We start from the raw sequence: 22696 nt of genomic DNA, 5'->3' as shown, positions 1-22696 counted from the left end.
CTGGAAACAACCCTCATATTTTCAGTACTTGCATAAATAGACAAGGCACATGAAAACTGGCTCATTAGTATGTGTACCAACATGACCAGAGGCAAGCTGTGAACCTCTTACTCCCATTTGTGAGCCACCCCATTGGCATGATATGCTTCATTTATTGTTGGGAAAAGCGCAACACAGTTAACTCTGTGGTTTTGGAGAAGCAATTGCTTCTTTAAATGAAGGGCATTTTGTAGTACTTGGGTCAAGGAAAAAGGAGTTAGGACTCAGAGCAGTAATATAGCATAGAAGCTGAAGAAGACAAAGCAACATGGCTATAAGGAGGACTGGTTAGGTTCTCTGAAGTATAACAAGGGATTTAGAGAGACCTTTATAACTGGGAAGGAAGAGAAGATGATGAACTAGGGACCAAATTCTACCCACATGTAACCCCAAATAGTGCAGGTGTGACACTGCAATCCACAATGTTTTATGGAAATATGCTTATGAGTGTGAATATAATGTAACTGGAATATGTTATATGCAAAAGGTCTCTTGTAAGGTATCATTACAAAGCTTATAATCTACTGAGTGTGTGCATCCCATTTGTAAGAATGTATCATTCTTGTCTGAAACTAGGAATATGAAGTATAACTCTGAGGTCCCATTGTAATTATGCAAAGTGTGGGCCATTAATGGTGGTTTGGAAGCTTGATGGCTCCCATTGACTAGGACAATTGGCTGTAAATGGCTCTGTTAACTTTCAAACCTTCCTGTGTATGTGTAGGCCCGCCCAGGAAGAATGGAGGATGGGGGTCTCACAGGACATGTGACCATGTCACATGATACTGGAATCCATCTTAAATCTGGTACTTTTCCATTCAGAAGGGGGGGAGTGGACCCAGAGAGACAAAAGATTCACGCCTTGTGGCAAAGATATAAAAGGGGGTGGAACAGAACAAAGAGGGCTGCAGTCATAAGAACACCCCAGCTTTCTGCCTAAGATGTCTGCAGGAACTAACAAGGGATATAACAGGGGAAAGAATTGGGCCCAGACTAGGAAGGAGTCTAGCCTGTGAAAGAAGCTTATTGGAACATCTCCGAGGGTGAGATTTTACTTGTAATCAGTTTCTTGACGTATTAAGCTTAGACTTGTGTGTTTTGTTTTATTTTGCTTGATAACTCACTTTGTTCTCTCTGATTTTATTTGGAACCACTTAAATCCTACTTTTTATACTTAATAAAATCACTTTTGTTTATTAATTAATCCAGAGTAAGTGATTAATGAGTTTACCCTGTATAAGCTTTAAACAGAGTAAAACGGATTAATTTGGGGTTTGGATCTTATTGGGAACTGCGTGTTGGAAACAGGTAACCTGCTGAGTGGTTTTCAGTTAATGCCTGCAGCTTTGGGGGCATGGTTCAGACCTTGGGTCTGTGTTGCAGCAGGCTACAAGGCAGGGTTCTGGAGTCCCACGATGGCAGGGAAAACTGGCTCAAGGTAATTTCAGCGCGTCAGGTGACAGCCCGAAGAGGGGTCTCTGTGACCGAACCTGTCACAGCAGGACTGGGCTCTAGATAGCTAGATACACCAGAAAGACAGAAAGTGAAGAATTTTTTGCTTTCACGCAATTTAACTGTGACCTACCAGTAATTTGGAAGTGAAAGTTAATTTTTAAAAAACATTTCAAGATATAGAATTTACTTTAAACTGATGAGAAAATTAGATCAGATCTTAAGCAACTGATAAGGAGTAAAGGAGTTTAAAATGAAAGAGGGAGAACAAAAATAAATCAAGCCAACAACTCAAACCCTGGGCTGAAAGCTGGAGAAACTACTTCATTGTCAGTGGCTAAAAATTGTCCTCTGAACAATGTGCTTAGTGGGGTGATGGTTACTGGCAGACTCAGCCATGGTAGTAAGGTCAGTGGACAAGCAGACATGGCTAATATATGGCATATCCTTGCCAAGTGTGATGAAATTAGGGTCAAACCCTCTCAGTCTGAGTGTATGAAAACTACTGAAAAGGCTTTTATGAGAGTTCTACATTAAAATGTGACTAGACAAAAACAATAAATGGGAGACATGGAAAAAATTACAGATGAAATCAGACACGCTCAGGACTATTTTGAGGAAAGCTGGGCCAACTATTACTGCTCACAATAAATTAAAAAAAAGAAAAAGAATTACACACACAACACAACCTTGTCTCCAAATTCATTCAGTAAATTATTAACACTAAATTATTCCAGACTTTCAGAAAAATATGACATAGTTACCTCAAAAATCTTTTGCAGATATAGTACTAATAAGGCCACACCAATGTGTCTGAACAACCTGGCTTGCCTGCCTGCTACAAAGTGATTTATGGAAACAAATGCCAGCTTGACTGCCAGTATAAGAATGGGCTGTTAGTATCTTTGTGGTACCTTCTGTTTAAAGCATTTACTTGTTTAACTTGGTGTATACTCTGTGTACCTAATGGCTTAATTCCTATAACTAGCCCTTTGAAATACAAATAAATTATTAGAATGCAAAAATAAATACAAAAAAGGAAAACAGAAGAGGCTTCCATCCTGCAAATTTCCATGTAACCCAATTAAGATAGGTTTCACTTAGCATTTCTGATCAAGGCAAGTGAAGACTATTGTAGTGAGGCTCCCAATTCCATCACTGGCATCTTCTGTTAAAGTTAGAACCATTTGATGAAAACAGTGAAATGACTATTACTTTTACTGCTTATCCCGCTTTTACATTTTTCCATGTGCCTGAGCTAATCAAATAAACGTGAATGGACAGAATATAGTTATCATTTAGGGTCTGACTTTCAGAAGGGCTGAAGACCCACAACTCCAGCTGAAATCAATGGGAGCACACATTGCTCAGCACTTCAGAAAAGCAAGAGCTTATAGTATTATCCTGCCAAATGGTGTGATTGTCAGTCAAGTTTCAGGATGCCTGACAATTACTTGCTGATGAAAAAATAATACTGACTACTAATCTGGAAATAGTATGCCACCCCAAATTTATGCACATTCCTGGGGAAAATGTAACTTAAAAAAAAAAAGTTTGTGACTGACAAAATTATATAATACAGCATTTTGGGTAATTGTACTACAAAGTTCATTATACTGTTTAACTGTGCTGGCTGGCTCAGCCATTATTGCATGCATAGTTTAATCACTTTCTAGAAATAAAGTCATGGCCATGGAAGGTTTTCAGTGGAGCACAGATTTTTCAGATAAAGGTTTTGGTTCCACCTTCAGCTCAGCTCCACCATTTATTTTCATTGTAGGCTTCGGCTTTTCCTTTACAACTTTGTTATGGCAGACCATTATCCTGTAACCACTCTTTGTTCTATTTCCTTTATATCTAAAGTAGTATAAAACTTGGCTGTTTCCGTTCACAAGGGTTTTGCAGAAACATTTTGTTCAGTGCCCATGAGGTTGTACCCTGAGTGTTTCTCTGAGTTCTGGCACTGAATGAGATGGATTCACAGTATTAAGTTTCACATGGTTTCCTGCATATAATGCTGTAATTTTTACAAACTGAAATTAAGTAGTTATCAGTGATTCCATTATATGTTGTCATGCCTAAATGATATTAATTTTCAAATAAAACCATGGCCAGTTTACATGTAAGTCTGACTTGTTTAAAATTGATTTTCAGATCATGTTATCAAGTGCACTTTCATTTTTCGTAGGGCTTGTCTAGAAGAACTTTTAGTGCACAGCAACTTGGGGTGTAAATATACAGCACACTAGCCATGTGGCACACTAGGGAATTTTTTCAAAGCAGAGTAGATCAAAGTGCACTAGGGAACTTTTAGTGCATGGTAGGAGGGTCTACATGGACAGTGCATGGCATACTAGTGCACTGTAGATACACATCCAGCTTGCTATGCGCTAATTTTCTTGGGTAACTCAGATCCCACCCCATCTAATATCCCATCACAGGCCTATTTACCATGAATATTTAATTACCAAAACCATGTTATCCCATCATACCATCTCCTCCATAAACTTATCGAGTTTAATCTTAAAGCCAGATAGGTCTTTTGCCCCTACTGCTTCCCTTGGAAGGCTATTCCAAAACTTCACTCCTGTGATGGTTAGAAAACTTCGTCTAATTTCTAGTCTAAATTTCCTGGTGGCCAGTTTATATCCATTTGTTCTTGTGTCCACATTGGTACTGAGCTTAAATAATTCCTCTCCCTCTCCAGTATTTATCCCTCTGATATATTTATAGAGAGCAATCATATCTCCCCTTAACCTTCTTTTAGTTAGGCTAAACAAGCCAAGCTCCTTGAGTCTCCTTTCATAAGACAAGTTTTCCATTCCTTGGATCATCCTAGTAGCCCTTCTCTGTACCTGTTCCAGTTTGAATTCATCCTTCTTAAACATGGGAGACCAGAACTGCACACAGTATTCCAGGTGAGGTCTCACCAGTGCCTTGTATAATGGTACTAAAACCTCCTTATCCCTACTGGAAATACCTCTGCTGATGCATCCCAAGACCTCATTAGTTTTTTTCTCGGCCATATCACATTGGCGGATCATAGTCATCCTATGATCAACCAATACTCCAAGGTCCTTTTCCTCCTCCGTTACTTCTAATTGATGCGTCCCAAGCTTATAACTAAAATTCTTGTTATTAATCCCTAAATGCATGACCTTACACTTCTCACTATTAAATTTCATCCTATTACTATTACTCCAGTTTACAAGGTCATCCAGATCCTCCTGTAGGATATCCCTGTCCTTCTCTAAATTGGCAATACCTCCCAGCTTTGTATCATCCGCAAACTTTATTAGCACACTCCCACTTTTTGTGCCAAGGTCAGTAATAAAAAGATTAAATAAGATAGGTCCCAAAACCGATCCTTGAGGAACTCCACTGGTAACCTCCCTCCAGCCTGACAGTTCACCTTTCAGTAGGACCCGTTGTAGTCTCCCCTTTAACCAATTCCTTATCCACCTTTCAATTTTCCTATTGATCCCCATCTTATCCAATTTAACTAATAATTCCCCATGTGGCACGGTATCAAATGCCTTACTGAAATCTAGGTAAATTAGATCCACTGCGTTTTCTTTGTCTAAAAAATCTGTTACTTTCTCAAAGACGGAGATCAGGTTGGTTTGGCACGATCTACCTTTTGTAAAACCATGTTGTATTTTGTCCCATTTACCATTGACTTGCTGGAGGATTCTCTGCTCCTTGAAGTCTTTAAACTACGATTTGAGGACTTCAATAGCACAGATATAGGTGTGAAGTTTTTTGCAGGAGTGGTGGGTGAAATTCTGTGGCCTGCGTTGTGCAGGAGGTCAGACTAGATGATCATAATGGTCCCTTCTGACTTAAATATCTATATCTATATCTAACTGTTCATCTAGACAAGTCCTATGGGGAACTATGTATAAACTTTAATATATATGCTGGTGAAACATACAGTATGACACTTTTTGTCTACTTTCATCAAAATCATATACTTACCTAAAACTGAAAGGCCAAAATGTTTCCTCGCTTCTCCTGCAGCATTGGTTACTATACAGGTATATTGACCAGCATCTTCCACTTTAGTGTGCATTAAACGCAGTGTCCTGCCCCCTGAAGAGAAAAGGCACAAGAATATACAGGTATTAAAATAGCCTCCCAAACAAATAAAGGATGCCAAAAATCCCACACTGAATGCATCCAAACCATTTCTGTGATTTTACAATCACGTTTAAAAATAGATTATCTCCTGATGCTATATAAAAGACTCTCAAACAGGAGAAACTGACTCTGGGCTCTATTCTGCTTCCTGCAAAACTCTCATTGATCACAGGGGGCAGGATCAGACCCTAATACAGCAAAGGCCTGTGCTTAACTTTGATTATGTGACTATTCACATTGGAGTCAGTGGGACTATCACCTATATAAGTGCTTTGGTGAACACCTAGCTGGCTACACATGGAAAGCAAATTTACTAAACACAAGGTGCTATCAAATGCATAAATTAAGAAGAGGAAAAAAATTAAAAAAATGTTCTTAATATATTCTAATTTTAATATTAGTTTTAGGTGTTATCCATAAAAGTAGGCAACAATTTTAGTAGGCAAAAGATAATTTCTTATTAAGTTGATTGCTTCTCCTCCATCATCACCCTCTGAGCTGTGTAGTGAGCAAACACCTGCAAACACCTGTGTGTCTTCCCTCACATCTTGTCCTCCCCACACTTGCACAGCAAAAGTTGCACAGCTTTACTGGCAGGGTTTTCCCGGATCATACTTATACTAAAACTTACTAAAAGCTCTTCCATTTCCTACATCTATTATCTTCATGCAGATGTGATGTGATGGGGGGTTTTCCATGTTTTTTAAAGGAACCATATTAGAAAAAACATGGACAAACAGAAGAGGATTCAGAGTGAATGGAAGCAGCGTGTGGGCCACTCAATCAGTTTTTGATCTCCTGCCATGCAAAGCATGCTTTTGATCTACAGAACTGAATTATTCCTTTGGAAGAGTTAAAGGGTGAACTATTTTAAGATATTAATTTAGGGATTGTTCCCTCAGCATCTTCACAAGCAAAAACAATGGAAACTCCAAACTCCAACTCAAAAGTCCATAAAAACAAAAGATCAGAATTCACCACCACTCTGTGCAGTTTTCCTGAGTGATTATACAACAGCATGTAAAGTTCACAAGAAAACAAGGCATGGGGTTGTTAGTTTCCCCCTCCACCAACATTCAGAGATAACTTGAGGACTTTCCATGGCTCATGTCTCTGAACTCTGCAGTGACTGAGCACTGTGGAGTTAGTGACGTCGGAGTGGATTGAAGCAATCAATGGACAGAATGGAAAAAACTGATCTCAAAAGAGGCTGTTTGAGCTGATGGCAATATCATCCACACAACAGAAAGCCAACATCAGATCAAAAAATAAGGTTTATGTAACATAATAACCAAACACCCAAACCCTTTTCATACATATTGTGGATAAGAAAGGGCACGTATAACTGGAAATAGAACTAACCTTTTATGTTAAGTGTAGGGATGGGAAAATTATTTCAGATAAAATAAAATATCCTCCAAATTTCCAGATTCAAGATTTAAACAAACTATTTTGAACCTCTGACAAGGTTTTGTTTGTTTTCCATTATTTTTCTATATTCATGTTCCTCTTCCAAGTTCTGGGCAAGTTTGAGAACAGAAGGGCTGAAATCCCAAGAGAGGGGCTGACTTTGGGTAATGCATCTGGCCCAACCAGAAGAACTAGAAACTTCAGCAATATCACTTCTCATTAGATTTCTAGTCCAGTTTTGCAAACCCAACTTAAGAGAAGCATCCCAACTTGTATCAGCTTCTCCCAGCCACGCTCAGATAACAAACTTGCACAGGTCATCCCTTAGTACTTGAATGTTGTTGAAAGGGCCTGAGCCAAAGCCAACTCAAGTCTATGCAAAGACTCTCATCAACTTCAAAGTGTTTTCGATTGGGTCCATATATCCCTTTGTTAGCTTCAGAGCTGCTAAGTCAATTATGTATTTTAAATATGAAGTTACCAAAAAGCAGTCACACTATAGGTTAGGCACTCCAAAGCCTGTACTTCATTTCATTCCAGCTGATGACCTGCGGAATGGTGTGCCCAAGTGCTGTCTTTTTTGGCTTTTATCAGAAGGTGCTCTGTCATATCAAACCATCTTAGTTTCTTGTTCTGTGTTTGCTCCAGGATTAGATCTGATTGGTTTTGAGGTTAAAAAGGAATTTACCACTTTAACTCCAAGGGCTCACAGGCAGGTTTTCCTCTGGTTCTGGTATTTAGAGTCACTGCAGACCCACATATATTCAAGGTAAAGTTCTCTTATTATTTGGGTTTTCATTCTGTTTTATGCTCAGCTAGTGAGCCCTTGCCAAAAAAACCGCAAAAACAAAAACAAAAAAAAAGTATGATCCAGAGGTAAAAGCTTGATTAAGTGAACTGACTTCATGGTGCACATGTACACTGAGAGCCTCACAACTATCAGCATCCACAAGGTAAGCAGTTACCATCTGAAATGGCTCTGGGGATAAATGTTCCTATGCATAGGCCCCTTTCCAGGTTGGACCAATCAACAGGTTGCCAAACCCTAGAGTGGGATCTCACTTGTAGATGCTAGCTCTTGCACACCATTGGATACTGAGCTACAGGCCATGCACTGCACCAGCGCTGAGATTCTCAGATCTGCACAAGTTAGCATAGCTCTAAATCAAATCTGGTAAGAACTTTCTGCTTGGTTTAGATTTGGTTCGACTGGCTATTTAATAAATGCTGCAGCCAATCTGGCCTAAACTATGAGTGTCTTTATTTAATAGGAACTCTTGCTGAGTGCTTTTCTATTTCTGCTTGTGTTGTTAGTATATCAGACTCTCAACTGTACCTGACAGAATTCTCACAGAGCTATTCAAGGGGACAGGCCGTCCATTCTTGAGCCATGTTATTGATGGCAGGGGAATTCCAGATGCTTCACAAATCAGAGTGACAGGATTTTTCTCCACAGCGCTGATGTTTTCAGGCACTTCCAGGTCACCTACAACACTTGGAGGGACTACAAAGCAACACAAAGGAAAAAACACACCTGATAAACTGAATAAAAATAACTAAGATTACTTCTGGATAAGACACACCACATTTTTTAAACTAACAAATTAATTCACTGCAGCTAAAACCATCCTGACCAGTATGGGACTGCATAGTTGCAGAGTAACTTCATTTTTCTATTCTAGTTACATGGTAGCAAAGTACCATCATTTTAACATTTTCAGTCTTCATATTATTCAGACGTCATGTCACAAAAGGAAGAAGATATCTTGGAGCTGATTCTATCAATCCCCTTATGGATTCAGAATCATAGTTAGTACACAATATTACATTTTGCTTGCTATGTCCATTCTACAGCTAGTGAACTGGTAAGCAAAATTGAGTCAGACAGCCAGAATACTGTACTTTCTCTAATAGAAAAAGCAAAAATATGATGTAACCCCCTTTCAGGGATTTAAATAACAACAGTAAATCTCTTCTCAGTTTTCCATTGTTAGGAAGAGGAATAATTCAATTTTTTGCATGGTTCCACATTTCACATTTCCACTCAGGAAGTTCAGGCTAAGGAACAGATCTGAGTCTGTGAGCAGATTAAGTTTACAATTTTCTCTTCGATACATCCAAGTTTAATAATAAAATAAGAGAAATCTTAGAAGTAAAAAAAGAACTACCCCAGAGGCTTCCAACTGGAAAGAACCACAGTGTAATTGTCACCTCTCTTTTTTAATAATTACAGAACTATACATATTTTCTTCATTTTCAACTTAATTTCTATCTTTTTCTCTCTCTTCCTCTTCCTTTCTTCTCTAGTTGCTGTTTCCCTTTCTCATTTTATAGGAAGACTTTAGAATTGGAGATGAGCTGCATGGCTCATAGGAAGACTTTAGAATTGGAGATGAGCTGCATGGGTTATAGGAAGACTTTAGAATTGGAGATGAGCTGCATGGCTCATAGGAAGACTTTAGAATTGGAGATGAGCTGCATGGCTTATAGGAAGACTTTAGAATTGGAGATGAGCTGCATGGCTTATAGGAAGACTTTAGAATTGGAGATGAGCTCATCAAAGAACTACCCCAGAGGCTTCCAACTGGAAAGAACCACAGTGTAATTGTCACCTCTCTTTTTTAATAATTACAGAACTATACATATTTTCCTCATTTTCAACTTAATTTCTATCTTTTTCCCTCTCTCTTCCTCTTCCTTTCTTCTCTAGTTGCTGTTTCCCTTTCTCATTTTATAGGAAGACTTTAGAATTGGAGATGAGCTGCATGGCTCCCATTATCTCAAGATGTTCATAAACCTTCATGTTTCAGTGGGATCTGTGGCAGAATACTTGTCAAACAGACCACGTTAGTGATGATAATCAGTCATCCTCTTCCAGTGATACAGTAGCTACCCTAACCTGGTAGTCAAATTAAACCTGTTTCAGAGTAGCAGTCGTGTTAGTCTGTATCCGCAAAAAGAAAAGGAGTACTTGTGCACCTTAGAGACTAACAAATTTATTTGAGCATAAGCTTTCATGAGCTAGGTGTCTGATGAAACAGGAAGGATAGCCAGAGTGTAGATAAAGTCCCATTCTGAATCAGACTGGACACAGACCTGACACAGTAATTTTTGAAGTCACATACCATGGCTTTTCTTTTAAATGCAGATACTCACACTGTAATCCATGCCACTGAAGTCAGATTACTGAAATGTACTCTACCTGGGGCTATAAATTAAACCATTCAGATATTGCAGCTAGTGCCTGCTCATTACTTGTTCCTTCTTGGTGGGTGCACATGCACACTTGTGCTCCATAACTTGCACAGACTACCAGCCGAATTCTGGATGAAGTTTAAGGTTTGGTTTTAACCTGTAAAGTCCTAACTGGTTTGCATCCTGACTACTTGAGAAACTGTCTCTATCGTCATGCAATACCTTAGCAGCTGTGATTCTTCAGTGCATCCAAGCTAACACCCACCAAGTTTTATCAGGTGAGGACTAGCAGCAGGGTTTTCTTGGTTTCTCACTCATTCCCCATTTTAGAGCATCTGAGCCCAGATTTGATGACCTTCAGGATACTCCACAAGGCCTATTTTCCCAGCTTTTTCTTTGGGATGGAGATGGGGGTTGATTTGATTTTAGGAGGGCTATGTTTAGGGGTTAGAAGATTTGTATTTGTTTTGTTTTTTAAAATAACATTTGTGCTTTAACCTATGTCATGTGCCTAGAGCCATGTGATAGGCACAACTGAAACATCTCAATCAATATGACAACTGTTTCCTTACTGTCCCTGGGTAAACCTGAAAACATATCTGTGTCTACCTTGCCTGCTCCATTCATCTCCCCTACTCACCATGAATGTTTAAATCATATTTTCTGTCAGTCAGTCCTGCCACATTCACAGCAACACACACGTAGCGGCCAGTGTCAGACACATGGGCGTTCTTCAGCTGAAGAAGATATCCATCATTCAGTATTTCTACTCCCCTCCCATTGACAAGGGGATGACCATCTTTCATCCAGGTTATTGCTGGCTGTGGGTTACCCTGTACTTTGCACTCCAGTGAAATATTATTCCCTCTGGTTACAACAACTTCAGACGAGTGGTTCCCACTGTTCAGTATAGTTGGGCGAACTATTAAAGAAAAGGAAACAAAATGTAAAACCTTAGCATGAGAAGCTGAGGTTCAGAATGTGCAGTGATTCTTACACATAAGAATGAGTGAAATACTTAAAAGGGAGACCACCAAGAAACACCTCAGTGCTGCAGAAAGTGATGCTGGCAATTCAGTAGGTTGCACTCTGTGTTCTGAGTCGGTACTCAGATAATGCTTGGTGTTAGGAGACACTGAAGCTAAGATGTGAAAAAACATAAGCATGTAAAAATGCCTTTACCACTTGTGGTCAATGGCCTTTTTCACAAGAATATAAGTATTAATCCCAGTATTTTGGCTAAATTCCAGTTAAAGTATTAATTGCATTTTAATGACTTAATATTCACCCTGCAGTTTCAAGTGGCCGCTTCATTCTTATTCAAGTTCCAGTCCCAAATAGATGTGTTGAGCTGCTGTAGGTAGGTTTCAACTTAAAGGGAGCTACATTTCAGTGGTAGGTGAAGTGGATTCCTGCCTGTGAGTAAGGATCCCAAACCACTTTATAAACATAGAATTATAGGACTGGAAGGGACCTCAAAAGGTCATCTAGCCCAGTCCCCTGCACTCGTGGCAGGACTAAGTATTATCTAAACCATTCCTGACAGGTATTTGTCTACCCTGCTCTTAAAAATCTCCAATGATGGAGATTCCACAACCTCCTTCAGCAATTTATTCCAGTGCTTAACTACTATGACGCATGGCCAGAAAGGGTTAAACATCCTGCAAAATAAATAACCCTCAAAAGACATGTGGGAAGATAATGTTTGTGTTTTTGTGTATTTACATATGTAGGAGTAGGGTTGACAACGTAATCAACAATCCCTGTCTATTCTGTATTTTGATAATTCAGAGATCAAAAGAACATCCTAGCATTTAAATGAATTGTAAACATGGGCTACCTCTGTATTCATCTCTCTTTGAAATGTATAGCAAATAATCTGTGAATGGTGGAGGAACAAGCAAACTGCCTTATGTTAATTCTATAGCTAAGTACCAGTTATGGACCTCCTTCAAAGTCATCCTAATTACCTTTTGTTCCCGGAGGAACTCCCAACTTGTCAAAGAAGACATGAAATTGTAATCCTTGGGTCCTGATTCTGTCATCTCAGATCTGCTTAAGCTTCACCGGGGGAAGTCTGAGTCGCAAGACTGAGGTCCCAGTTATGCTGGTATGCCCTGAATATGATATTTGGACATTGGACTATAACCTACAAACTGAATTGTAAAGGAACTCTTTGCAGCTACAAAGCTCACCATCTCTGCTATGAATCTAAACCTCAATGAATTGAACTCATGTCTGTATGTATATTGATCTTTCAACCATTCTCTCTCTCTCTCTTTTGTTTTTTTAATAAATTTTAGTTTAGTTAATAAGAATTGGCTGTAGCATGTATTTGGGTAAGATCTAGACTATTCAATAACCTGGGAGGTAATGTGTCCGATCCTTTGAGATTAGTAGAACCTTTTCTTTTATATGATGAAATAAGATTTTCAGAAATCACCATATTTGACTTAGGCACCTGGATGGAGGCCTGAGGCTGGATCACTTTAAGGGAACTGTGTTGTTTGGACTTCTGAGTAACCAGTAAGGTAATAAAGAAGCTGTTTTATGCAGTCTTGGTAAATCTAAGTATTGGAATATCCACCAGCTTTTGGGGGTTTGGCTGCCACATTCTTTGCAGTTCACCCTAACTGAGTTACCACAGCTGGCCCCCACTGGGACCCCTGTCACAACTACCATGACAGTTAGGAAGCTTTTCCTAATGTCCAGCCTAAACCATTCTTGCTGCAATTTAAGCCCATTGCTTCTTGTCCTATCCTCAGAGGTTAAGGAGAACATTTTACCAACCTCCTCCTTGTAACAACCTTTTATGTACTTGAAAACTGTTATCATGCCCTCTCTCAGTCTTCTCTTCTCCAGACTAAACAAACTCAATTTTTTCAATCTTCCCTCATAGGTCATGTTTTCTAGACCTTTAATCATTTTTGTTCTTCTTCTCTGGACTTTCTCTAATTTGTCCACATCCTCCTGAAATATGGCACTCAGAATTGGACACAATACTCCAGTTGAGGCGTAACAAACATGGAACAGAACTGAAGAATTACTTCTCATGTCTTGCTTACAACACCCCTGCTAATACATCACAGAATGATGTTTGCTTTTTTTGCAACAGTATTACATGGTTGACTCATATTTAGCTTGTGATCCACTATGATCCCCAGATCCCTTTCTGCTGTACTCCTTCCTACTAAGTCATTTCCCATTTTGGATGTGTGCAACTGATTATTCTTTCCTCAGTGGAGTACTTTCATAGAATCATAGAATATTAGGATTGGAAGAGACCTCAGGAGGTCATTTGTCCTTACTGAATTTCATCCTATTTTCTTCAAACCATTTATCCCATTTGTCCAGATCATTTTGAATGTTAATCCTATCCACCAAAGCACTTGCAACCCCTCCCAGCTTGGTATCATCGTCAAACTTTATAAGGCTACTTTCTATGCCATTTTCTAAATCACTGATAAAGATATTGAACGCAGAACTGATCCCTGCGGGACCCCACTTGATATGCAGAGGGATAGTTTGCCCATGTGCCCTTAATAATGTCTCTTTGAAAAACTGCCAACTCTCTTGAACTGTTTTCCCCCCTCAGACTTACTTCCCATGGGATCTTACCTTCTGTGACAAGATGGCTGATGCTAGTCTGGTGGGTCCTGTGCTTTTCTTTGGTGGGGAGCTAAGATGCCACCCCTTGCCCCTGCTTTTGGGTGCCGAGGGCCCCACTACTAGTAGAAGAGGGAAATGGGGGAGGGGTCTGGGTTTGCTCCTCGCTCTGAGTCCCAGCCCCTCTCAACCCCTGCGGGTTTCTTACCCTCATCCCCCTTAGGTGGGGTTACCCTTGGTCCTTAGATGCTGGTATGAAGGGAGTCTCCCTGTCCTGCTGGGGCAGGGTCTCCCTTACTTCAGTACTCAGGTCTTCCAAATCTCACAACACACCTCCAAGCTCCAGTCCTCTCACCTTCCTCCTCCCTCACTGTCTGCCTGAAGTAGGGGGTTTTATTAGGTTCCTAACAGGGCCTTGATTGACTGCAGGTGCTCCAGTTAACCCGCAGCCATCTTCCCTAGTCGACAGGGAACCATGCCTTAATTAGCCTTGAGCTTATATATTTCCCCTCTAGCACTCTCCAACTGCTCCCTGGCCCTCGCGTATCACACTACCTTGCTGAAGTCTGCCTTCTTGAAATCCATTGCCTTTATGGTGCTGTTTTCCCTCCTACCATTCCTTAGAATCATGAACTCTACCATTTCATTATTACTTTCACCCAAGCTGCCTTCCACTTTCAAATTCTCAACCAGTTCCTCCCTATTTGTCAAAACATGTGTCTGTTTGTTGAAATGTTACAGGATTTTTCAGGCTGAAAGGCGTACTATATCTGCAAGGTTTTTAAAAACTTCAGTATTTAGTTATTCTCATAATTTTTCCTTAGCTGCCTTTTTTAGGCTGTCTCAATATTGTGTCCTTCGCTATTCACAATAACCGATAACGTATTTGTTGTATAACATGTGCAGTCTAAAAAACTGGAATAAGTGTGTATCAGCTCATTTCTGTATTATACCACATGCAAACCATACTCCTAAATAAACACAGCCTATATGTAATGTTATCACAGCAGAAAGTAATTTTCAGGATGAATTCCAGTGAAAATCACTTTTGCATCTGTATCTGTTAGATATCAGACAGACTCAACCAATTTCAGGAATTTCCCATCTGGTGGCTGGACTCACTGTCAGGGCACCCTGCATATTATTTCAGCTGAGATCTGAATCAATATCCTTATTGTATGTAGCCAGCAGGTTTATCAGGTGACTCCAGAAATTAATCCTCACTCTGGTTGAGCAAGTATGATCTTGTGCTGATGTTGTTTCATCTGGAAGTCACTCTCTGAAAACTTTACAGTCTAAACACAGTTTTACTAATTAAGGTTTCATAATGTAATTGTTTTTCCAGATCAATAATCACATAGAGAATATTACATAATGGCCTACCATAAACTTGCAAATTGTATTCTTTCTTTGTGTTTCCAGCTATGTTTGAAGCCAGACACATATAGGATGCAGCATCAGATTTTTCAGCAATTGCAATCTGCAACTGTCTGCCTCCAGACAGCACCCTGACTCTTCCTGTAGGGTCAGCCGGCAATGGAGAACCTGCAAGAGATATTCTTTCAAATAAAAACACAGAGAATGGTAAAGAGATTGTTCAGTAAATTTCACTGGCTCTTTTTAGAAATATCTGAGCCCAGAGTTGCAACTGATAAAAATAAAGAAGTTGCTTAGACCCAAATTTTCAAACTTGGATGCCTAACTTTGGATGAGACAGGCCAGTCCTCGCTTACAGACAGCCCCCAACCTGAAGCAAATACTCACCAGCAACTACACACCACACCACAGAAACACTAACCCAGGAACCAATCCCTGTAGCAAACCTCGTTGCCTACTCTGTCCCCATATCTACTCTAGAGACACCATCAGAGGACCCAACGGCATCAACCACACCATCAGCGGCTCATTCACCTGCATGTCTACTAATGTTATATATGAGATCATGTGCCAGCAATGCCCCTTTGCCATGCATATTGGCCAAACCAGACAGTCCCTATGTAAAAGAATAAATGAACACAAATCGGACATCAGGAATGGTAACACACAAAAGCCAGTGGGAGAACACTTCAGTCTTTCTGGACATTCTATAACAGATTTGAAAGTAGCTATACTTGAACAAAAAAACTTCAGAAACAGACTTCAAAGAGAAACAGTAGAACTAAAATTCATTTGCAAATTTAACACCATTAATTTGGGCTTGAATAGGGACTGGGAGTGGCTGGCTCATTACAGAAGCAGCTTTACCTCTCTTGGAATTGACACCTCCTCATCTATTGTTGGGAGTGGACTACATCGACGCTGATTGAATTGGCCCTGTCAACACTGGTTCTCCACTTGCGAGGTAACTCCCTTCTCTTCATGTGTCAGTATATTTATGTCTGCATCTGTAACTTTCACTCCATGCATCTGAAGAAGTGAGGTTTTTACTCACGAAAGCTTCTGCTCAAATAAATCTGTTAGCCTTAAAGGTACCCCCGGACTCCTTGTTGTTTTTGTGGATACAGACAAACATGGCTACCCCCTGATACTTAACTTTGGATGCTTATCTCTGATTTGTGCATTTGAAAATCGTACATTTCATAGTATCATAGAATCATAGAATATCAGGGTTGGAAGGGACCTCAGGAGGTCATCTAGTCCAACGCCCTCCTCAAAGCAGGACCAATCCTCAACTAACTCATCCCAGCCAGGGCTTTATCAAGCCTGACCTTAAAAACCTCTAAGAAAGGAGATCCCACCACCTCCCTAGGTAACGCATTCCAGTGCTTCACCACCCTCACAGTGAAAACGTTTTTCCTAATATCCAACCTAAACCTCCCCCACGGATAGAACCTCAATGTTGAATAGAGGGGAACGATCACGTCCCTCAATCTGCTGGCAATGCCCCTACTTATACAGCCCAAAATGCCATTAGCCTTCTTGGCAACAAGGGCACACTGTTGACTCACATCCAGCTTCTCGTGCACCATAACCCCTAGGTCCTTTTCTGCAGAACTGCTGCCTAGCCATTCGGTCCCTAGTCTGTAGAAATGCATGGGATTCTTCCATCCTAAGTGCAGGACTCTGCACTTGTCTTTGTTGAACCTCATCAGATTTCTTTTTGCCCAATCCTCTAATTTCTCTAGGTCCCTCTGTATCCTATCCCTACCCTCCAGCATATCTACCACTTCTCCCAGTTTAAACTTGCTGAGGGTGCAATCCATGCCATCCTCCAGATCATTAATGAAGATATTGAACAAAACCGGCCCTGGGACTGACCCTTGGGGCACTCCGCTTGATACAAGCTGCCAACTAGACATGGAGCCATTGATCACTACCCGTTGAGCCCAACGATCTAGCCAGCTTTCTATCCACCTTACCGTCCATTCATCCAGCCCATACTTCTTTAACTTGCTGGCAAGAATACTGTGGGAGACCGTATCAAAAGCTTTGCTAAAATCAAGGAATAACATGTCCACTGGTTTCCCCTCATGCACAGAGCCTGTTATGTCATCATAGAAGGCAATTAGATTAGTCAGGCATGACTTGCCCTTGGTGAATCCATGCTGACTGTTCCTGATCACTTTCCTCTCCTCTAAGGGCTTCAGAATTGATTTCTTGATGACCTGCTCCATGATTTTTCCAGGGACTGAGGTGAGGCTGACTGGCCTGTAGTTCCCAGGATCCTCCTCCTTCCCTTTTTTAAAGATGGGCACTACCTTAGCCTTTTTCCAGTCATCCGGGACCTCCCCCGATCGCCATGAGTTTTCAGAGATAATGGCCAATGGCTCTGCAATCACATCCGCCAACTCCTTTAGCACCCTTGGATGCAGCGCATCCGGCCCCATGGACTTGTGCTCATCCAGCTTTTCTAAATAGTCCTGAACCACTTCTTTCTCCACAGAGGGCTGGTCACCTCCTCCCCATGCTGTGCTGCCCAGTGCAGTAGTCTGGGAGCTGACCTTGTTCGTGAAGACAGTGGCAAAAAAAAAATTGAGTACATTAGCTTTTTCCACTTCCTCTGTCACTAGGTTGCCTCCCTCATTCAGGAAGGGGCCCACCCTTTCCTTGACTTTCTTCTTGTTGCTAACATACCAGAAGAAATGCTTCTTGTTACTCTTAACATCTCTTGCTAGCCGCAACTCCTGATTTGGCCTTCCTGATTTCACTCCTGCGTGCCTGAGCAATATTTTTATACTCCTCCCTGCTCATTTGTCCAATCTTCCACTTCTTGTAAGCTTCTTTTTTGTGTTTAAGATCAGCAAGGATTTCACTGTTAAGCCAAGCTGGTCACCTGCCATATTTACTATTCTTTCTACACATCAGGATGGTTTGTTCCTGCAACCTCAGTAAGGATTCTTTAAAATACAGCCAGCTCTCTTGGACTCCTTTCCCCCTCATGTTATTCTCTCAGGAAATCCTGCCCATCAGTTCCTTGAGAGAGTCAAAGTCTGTTTTTCTGAAGTCCAGGGTCCGTATTCTGCTGGTTCTCCTTTCTTCCTTCTGTCAGGATCCTGAACTCGACGATCTCATGGTCACTGCCTCCCAGGTTCCCGTCCACTTTTGCTTCCCCTACTAATTCTTCCAGGTTTGTGAGCAGCAGGTCAAGAAGAGCTCTGCTCCTAGTTAGTTCATAGGAAATTGTCCCCTACACTTTCCAAAAACTTCTTGGATTGTCTGTGCACTGCTGTATTGCTCTCCCAGCAGATATCAGGGTGATTGAAATCTCCCATGAGAACTAGGGCCTGCCATCTAGTAACTTCCGTTAGTTGCCGGAAGAAAGCCTCGTCCACCTCATCCCCCTGGTCTAGTGGTCTATAGCAGACTCCCACCACGACATCACCCTTGTTGCTCACACTTCTAAACTTAATCCAGAGACTCTCAGGTTTTTCTGCAGGTTCATACTGGAGCTCTGAGCAGTCATACTGCTCTGTTAGATACATACATTTGTTTATGGAGGAGATTTTTGAAGGGGCTGAGAAGTATGAGCTCTGGGTGCTCAGAACCTTTGAAGATGAAGCTGCCACTTTCAAATGTTTTTCTGAATGCTGAAATATTTTAATTTAATTTTAGGTACCAGAGTGTGAAAATTTAGTCCTTACTATACAGTAATAAGACAACTTGTATTTGCCTTTTTAGCTTCTATAAGATGACAGAATGACTAAATGATAATGCAGCATAATAAGGATTTGCCACAATTGAATCTTGTCTGAAAATTCTATTAAGTAAATGTAGTGTTTTATAACAAACATTTCTTTTCCTACAACTCCTACAAAATTCAGTTAGGTTCAGTCATTCAGATACCACAAGAACAGTGCCCTAAAAAGAACATAAATATACAGATAAATAGATAAGACACGCTGGAAAGGCATGTCTAGACTTAAACACTGGGACTGATTAAGAACATAGGAATTACCATATTGGAACAGTTCAATGGTTCTATCTTGTCTGATATCCTGTCTCCAATTGGTCAATGCTTAAGCGTAGTGAGGAAAAATTCAAAATGCACCTAACTGTGCAATACTAAATCATAAGGAGGACATATGCTGGTGATCAGTTTATACCCTGAAGCCACAAGGATTTACAGTTCCCTGTAAATATTGATCTGGGTAAAAGAAAGTTCGTTAAATCACAAATGGCAATGATTGTAGCTAGATACTATTGTCATCACGCTGAGGTTGAGAATGTAAAAGGAGCCTAAGGAAATCCCACTGAATTTCAATGGCATTTAAGCACCTTAATTTCCTTAGGGTCCTATGAAAATTCCTCCCAAAGTGTCTGAGGGGGAAAATGGCGAAAACTGCAAGAAGAAAATTAACAGTTTGTAATTATTGACAATGGTAACTCACTGTTCTTTTTCCAGGTAAGGCTTGGTGGTGGAATACCACTGGATTCACATACCAAACTGATAAGACTTCCTTCAATTACTGCCAACTGGGAGAGTTCATCTGAACCATAAATACTCGGTGGCACTGAAAACAAATACCAAAAAATGCACTCAGTTTGAATCAGAATGAGACCTGCTAACACTGGGCCAATATCAGACCTGGTAAAAGCAAATGGAATCCCATTGTGCACTGAGCAGGACACAGGTACTGCATCCACTGTCCTGGAGGAATACCCCTCTGTGAGGTACAGCATACTCCCTCTGCGTGACTGGCTCCCTCCTCCAGGAGAATCAGAGCAATTCCTGTCCTCTGCTGAGCACATACGCTGCAATTCTGACTGGCTTTTATGCAGGTTGCACCATAAGAGAAGGCTCCTATGCCTTTACCTACACTACAGACCTGCCAGGCAGAAACTGACCCTGAATGATTGCCCAACTCATTATCTTAGCTTATGTACCTTTTGATACTGTAAGTCTGCAAGCTACTCAGCCCCTTTTAAAATTCAACTACAGCCACAATCTTGTTTACTTCCTGTGGCCACAAAATCTTTGATTGTCTGCATGCTTCACAAAGAAATATTTCCTTTTGCTGGGTCTAATATTGAGTGTCCCCTCTGTTCAGTTATTATGCAACAGGAAAGGAAGCACAGAAAAGAAGGGCCAATCCATTTTCACTCTGATCTTCAACAGTTTTTAATACTTTGGGTCAGGTCCCACAGAAGAGATAATGGCCTGCTTGGAGCTGGGGAGGCAACTTTCCTTAACATACAATAGTAAATCCTTGAAAATTGACCAGGAGAAGCAGTGGATATCTCAGGCTGAAGTGGGAGAAGGGAATCTCACTAGTGAATGGCTTATCCAACACATTTCTGCCACATGAAAATAGGAAAGCATTTCGGTCTGACACTTTAGCCCTCTGATTCTCTTAATTTTTTATAGAGCAGAAACAGATGCATGAATTTCAACACTGGCGACTGTAAAGCTTTATACTGTATTATACTGGTTTCAAGCTTTGGTTTCATTTGTTCTGCTTCAAACCATTAAGCTTATGACAGTCTCCAAAGAGCCAAATATTATCTTTAGTACATAGGCTGTGTTCTGACAGTTTCTGCAATTCGAGTTAGCTCTGGGGATCTGACTAGAACTCAGAACATAGTCAGATGGACACATTTCCTGTATTTACCACTCAAAAATATGGCAAGTATCATTTCTGCTCCTAGTGTGTAAACAAAGGATTTCATTCTAAACAGTTAACCACAGATGGCTTTTACAGGCAACTTTTGGTTTCCATTAAGTTTTTCCAGTCAATGCTGCTAACTAACACAAAATTATCTCTTCCTTCAAAATGGTATTAAAATGCTCTCTGTGCACAAAAGGAGCAAATCCAGCTCCCTCCGCTGAAGCCACAGAAGAATCTTTTGCAACAGTGAGAGTCTGCTGTGAAACTGGGGATGGACATAAGGTGGGAGATGCAGAGAGTGGATGTGTTGCTGGTGAAAAGTGTGTGGAGACAGAAGTTTTCTATCTATTCACAGACTAGGTACATCATAGGCATCATCCACATTGTAACACAGCCCCCAACCACCATATAAATGCCAGTCTAAATTAAGATTTTATATCACCTGTTTTTCAAATAAATTCTGATTTTTGAAGGCTCAGGAAAATATAATATTTTACTAGAGTATCATGCATTATACATATCCAGAGCCAGATTGAAAAAACCTGGCCTCTGTTTTGATGACTTCATTTAAGAGGGAACAAGTAATTGCACCTAACTTTGCTGGTCACTAATAGGAAGCCAAAAATTAGGCTCAAAATATGTGCACTGAATACAAATATCTCTAGGATAAGGGAATTATTTAGTTTTGTTAAGGTTATTTTTTTTGTTGTTCATAATGGGTGAAATTCAGCCAGCACAAGGCATATATGCCCTTCTAAGTCCCACTTACACTCTATTTTGAGGACTTATTTGAACTTAAGTGGTTCCTGGGCCTTGTTCTGGATCCCTGCACTGAGGTGAATTTTACCTAAACAGGAAAGTTTTCATACCTTTATAATAAAACAAAATCAGCAGTCTAATTGGCTCTAAGCCAAGTTATTTATCCCATTAAAGTCACATGGTTTAGGATTCCATTCAGGTCTCACTTACTTGGTAGGGCACCATCAACCAAACTTGACATTGCTTTATATACTACTTTTTATAAATATAAAACATATATTTAGTATATAAAACATTGTTTTATATTACTACTTTTTAGTACAGAAAATGACATTGTTTTATATAAAAGAATGTTGTTTTCTATACTAAAAAGTAGTAATCAGTCATACTAATCACATATTGACTGATATCAGAAAATTTCAGTCAGCTAATTGTTTATGGCTGATGACAGAATAAACTGATTATTATTTTTGAAGATACATTTATGGTCAGAAAATGACTATGCTAAAATAGCACCTCCTCACATATCTGCATCATGTGTGATTTCTGATTCATATCTGTCTATTAGCATTAACCTTTTTTACTACAGCTATTGTTATTATTTACAACTGTTAAACTGTGCATAGTAAATATAACTATGAGAGAGTAATTTGGATTCTCAGCCTCCAAAATTGCACACCCCAAAAACTTGGAAATTATGTGGGTTTAATCCAAAAGACATTGGTGTAAACAAATTGGTTAGTTATATATCTAACTACCCAAAGCGGATATGTAAATATTGTTTGTGCGTGCAAATCTGAGATTATGAGGTGTCTAAAATTTTGATTACATTAATTTAGAAGCCAAATTGAAGTCGTACTGAAAATATGGTCTAATATTTTTATGTGGGCAAAATTGTTCTTTTGCTTTCTTTACTCCATGTATCATAATGCATAGGTATACATTTTAGGTCTGCCTGAAGGTAACATTTGGGTAGTCCCATGTCAATTTCTAAGCTCCTTGTGAAACACTAAGCATGGCTTATTTTATAGGCAACATAGGATCAACCT

The 22696-nt window shown here is 40.1% G+C and overlaps 1 protein-coding gene across 1 annotated transcript in view; it reads right to left on the bottom strand.

Annotated features, from left to right (window-relative positions):
• Nucleotides 1–22696, bottom strand: part of HMCN1 (hemicentin 1) — a 325574-nt gene that overhangs the window by 97427 nt on the left and 205451 nt on the right. Inside the window, exons 43-47 of the mRNA XM_084636570.1 lie at nt 19671–19793; nt 15226–15387; nt 10877–11158; nt 8378–8545; nt 5470–5583 (exon numbers count right to left, since the gene is read on the bottom strand). Of these exons, the coding sequence (XP_084492696.1) occupies nt 5470–5583; nt 8378–8545; nt 10877–11158; nt 15226–15387; nt 19671–19793 (849 nt within the window). The remainder of the gene's footprint in view (nt 1–5469; nt 5584–8377; nt 8546–10876; nt 11159–15225; nt 15388–19670; nt 19794–22696) is intronic.

The sequence above is a fragment of the Lepidochelys olivacea genome (genome assembly GCF_965140295.1).
Source record: "Lepidochelys olivacea isolate rLepOli2 genome assembly, chromosome: 8".
In the NCBI taxonomy this organism is placed as follows: domain Eukaryota; kingdom Metazoa; phylum Chordata; order Testudines; family Cheloniidae; genus Lepidochelys; species Lepidochelys olivacea.
The sequence above is the reverse complement of the archived record's forward strand: the minus strand, read 5'-3'. Positions and strand labels throughout refer to the sequence as shown.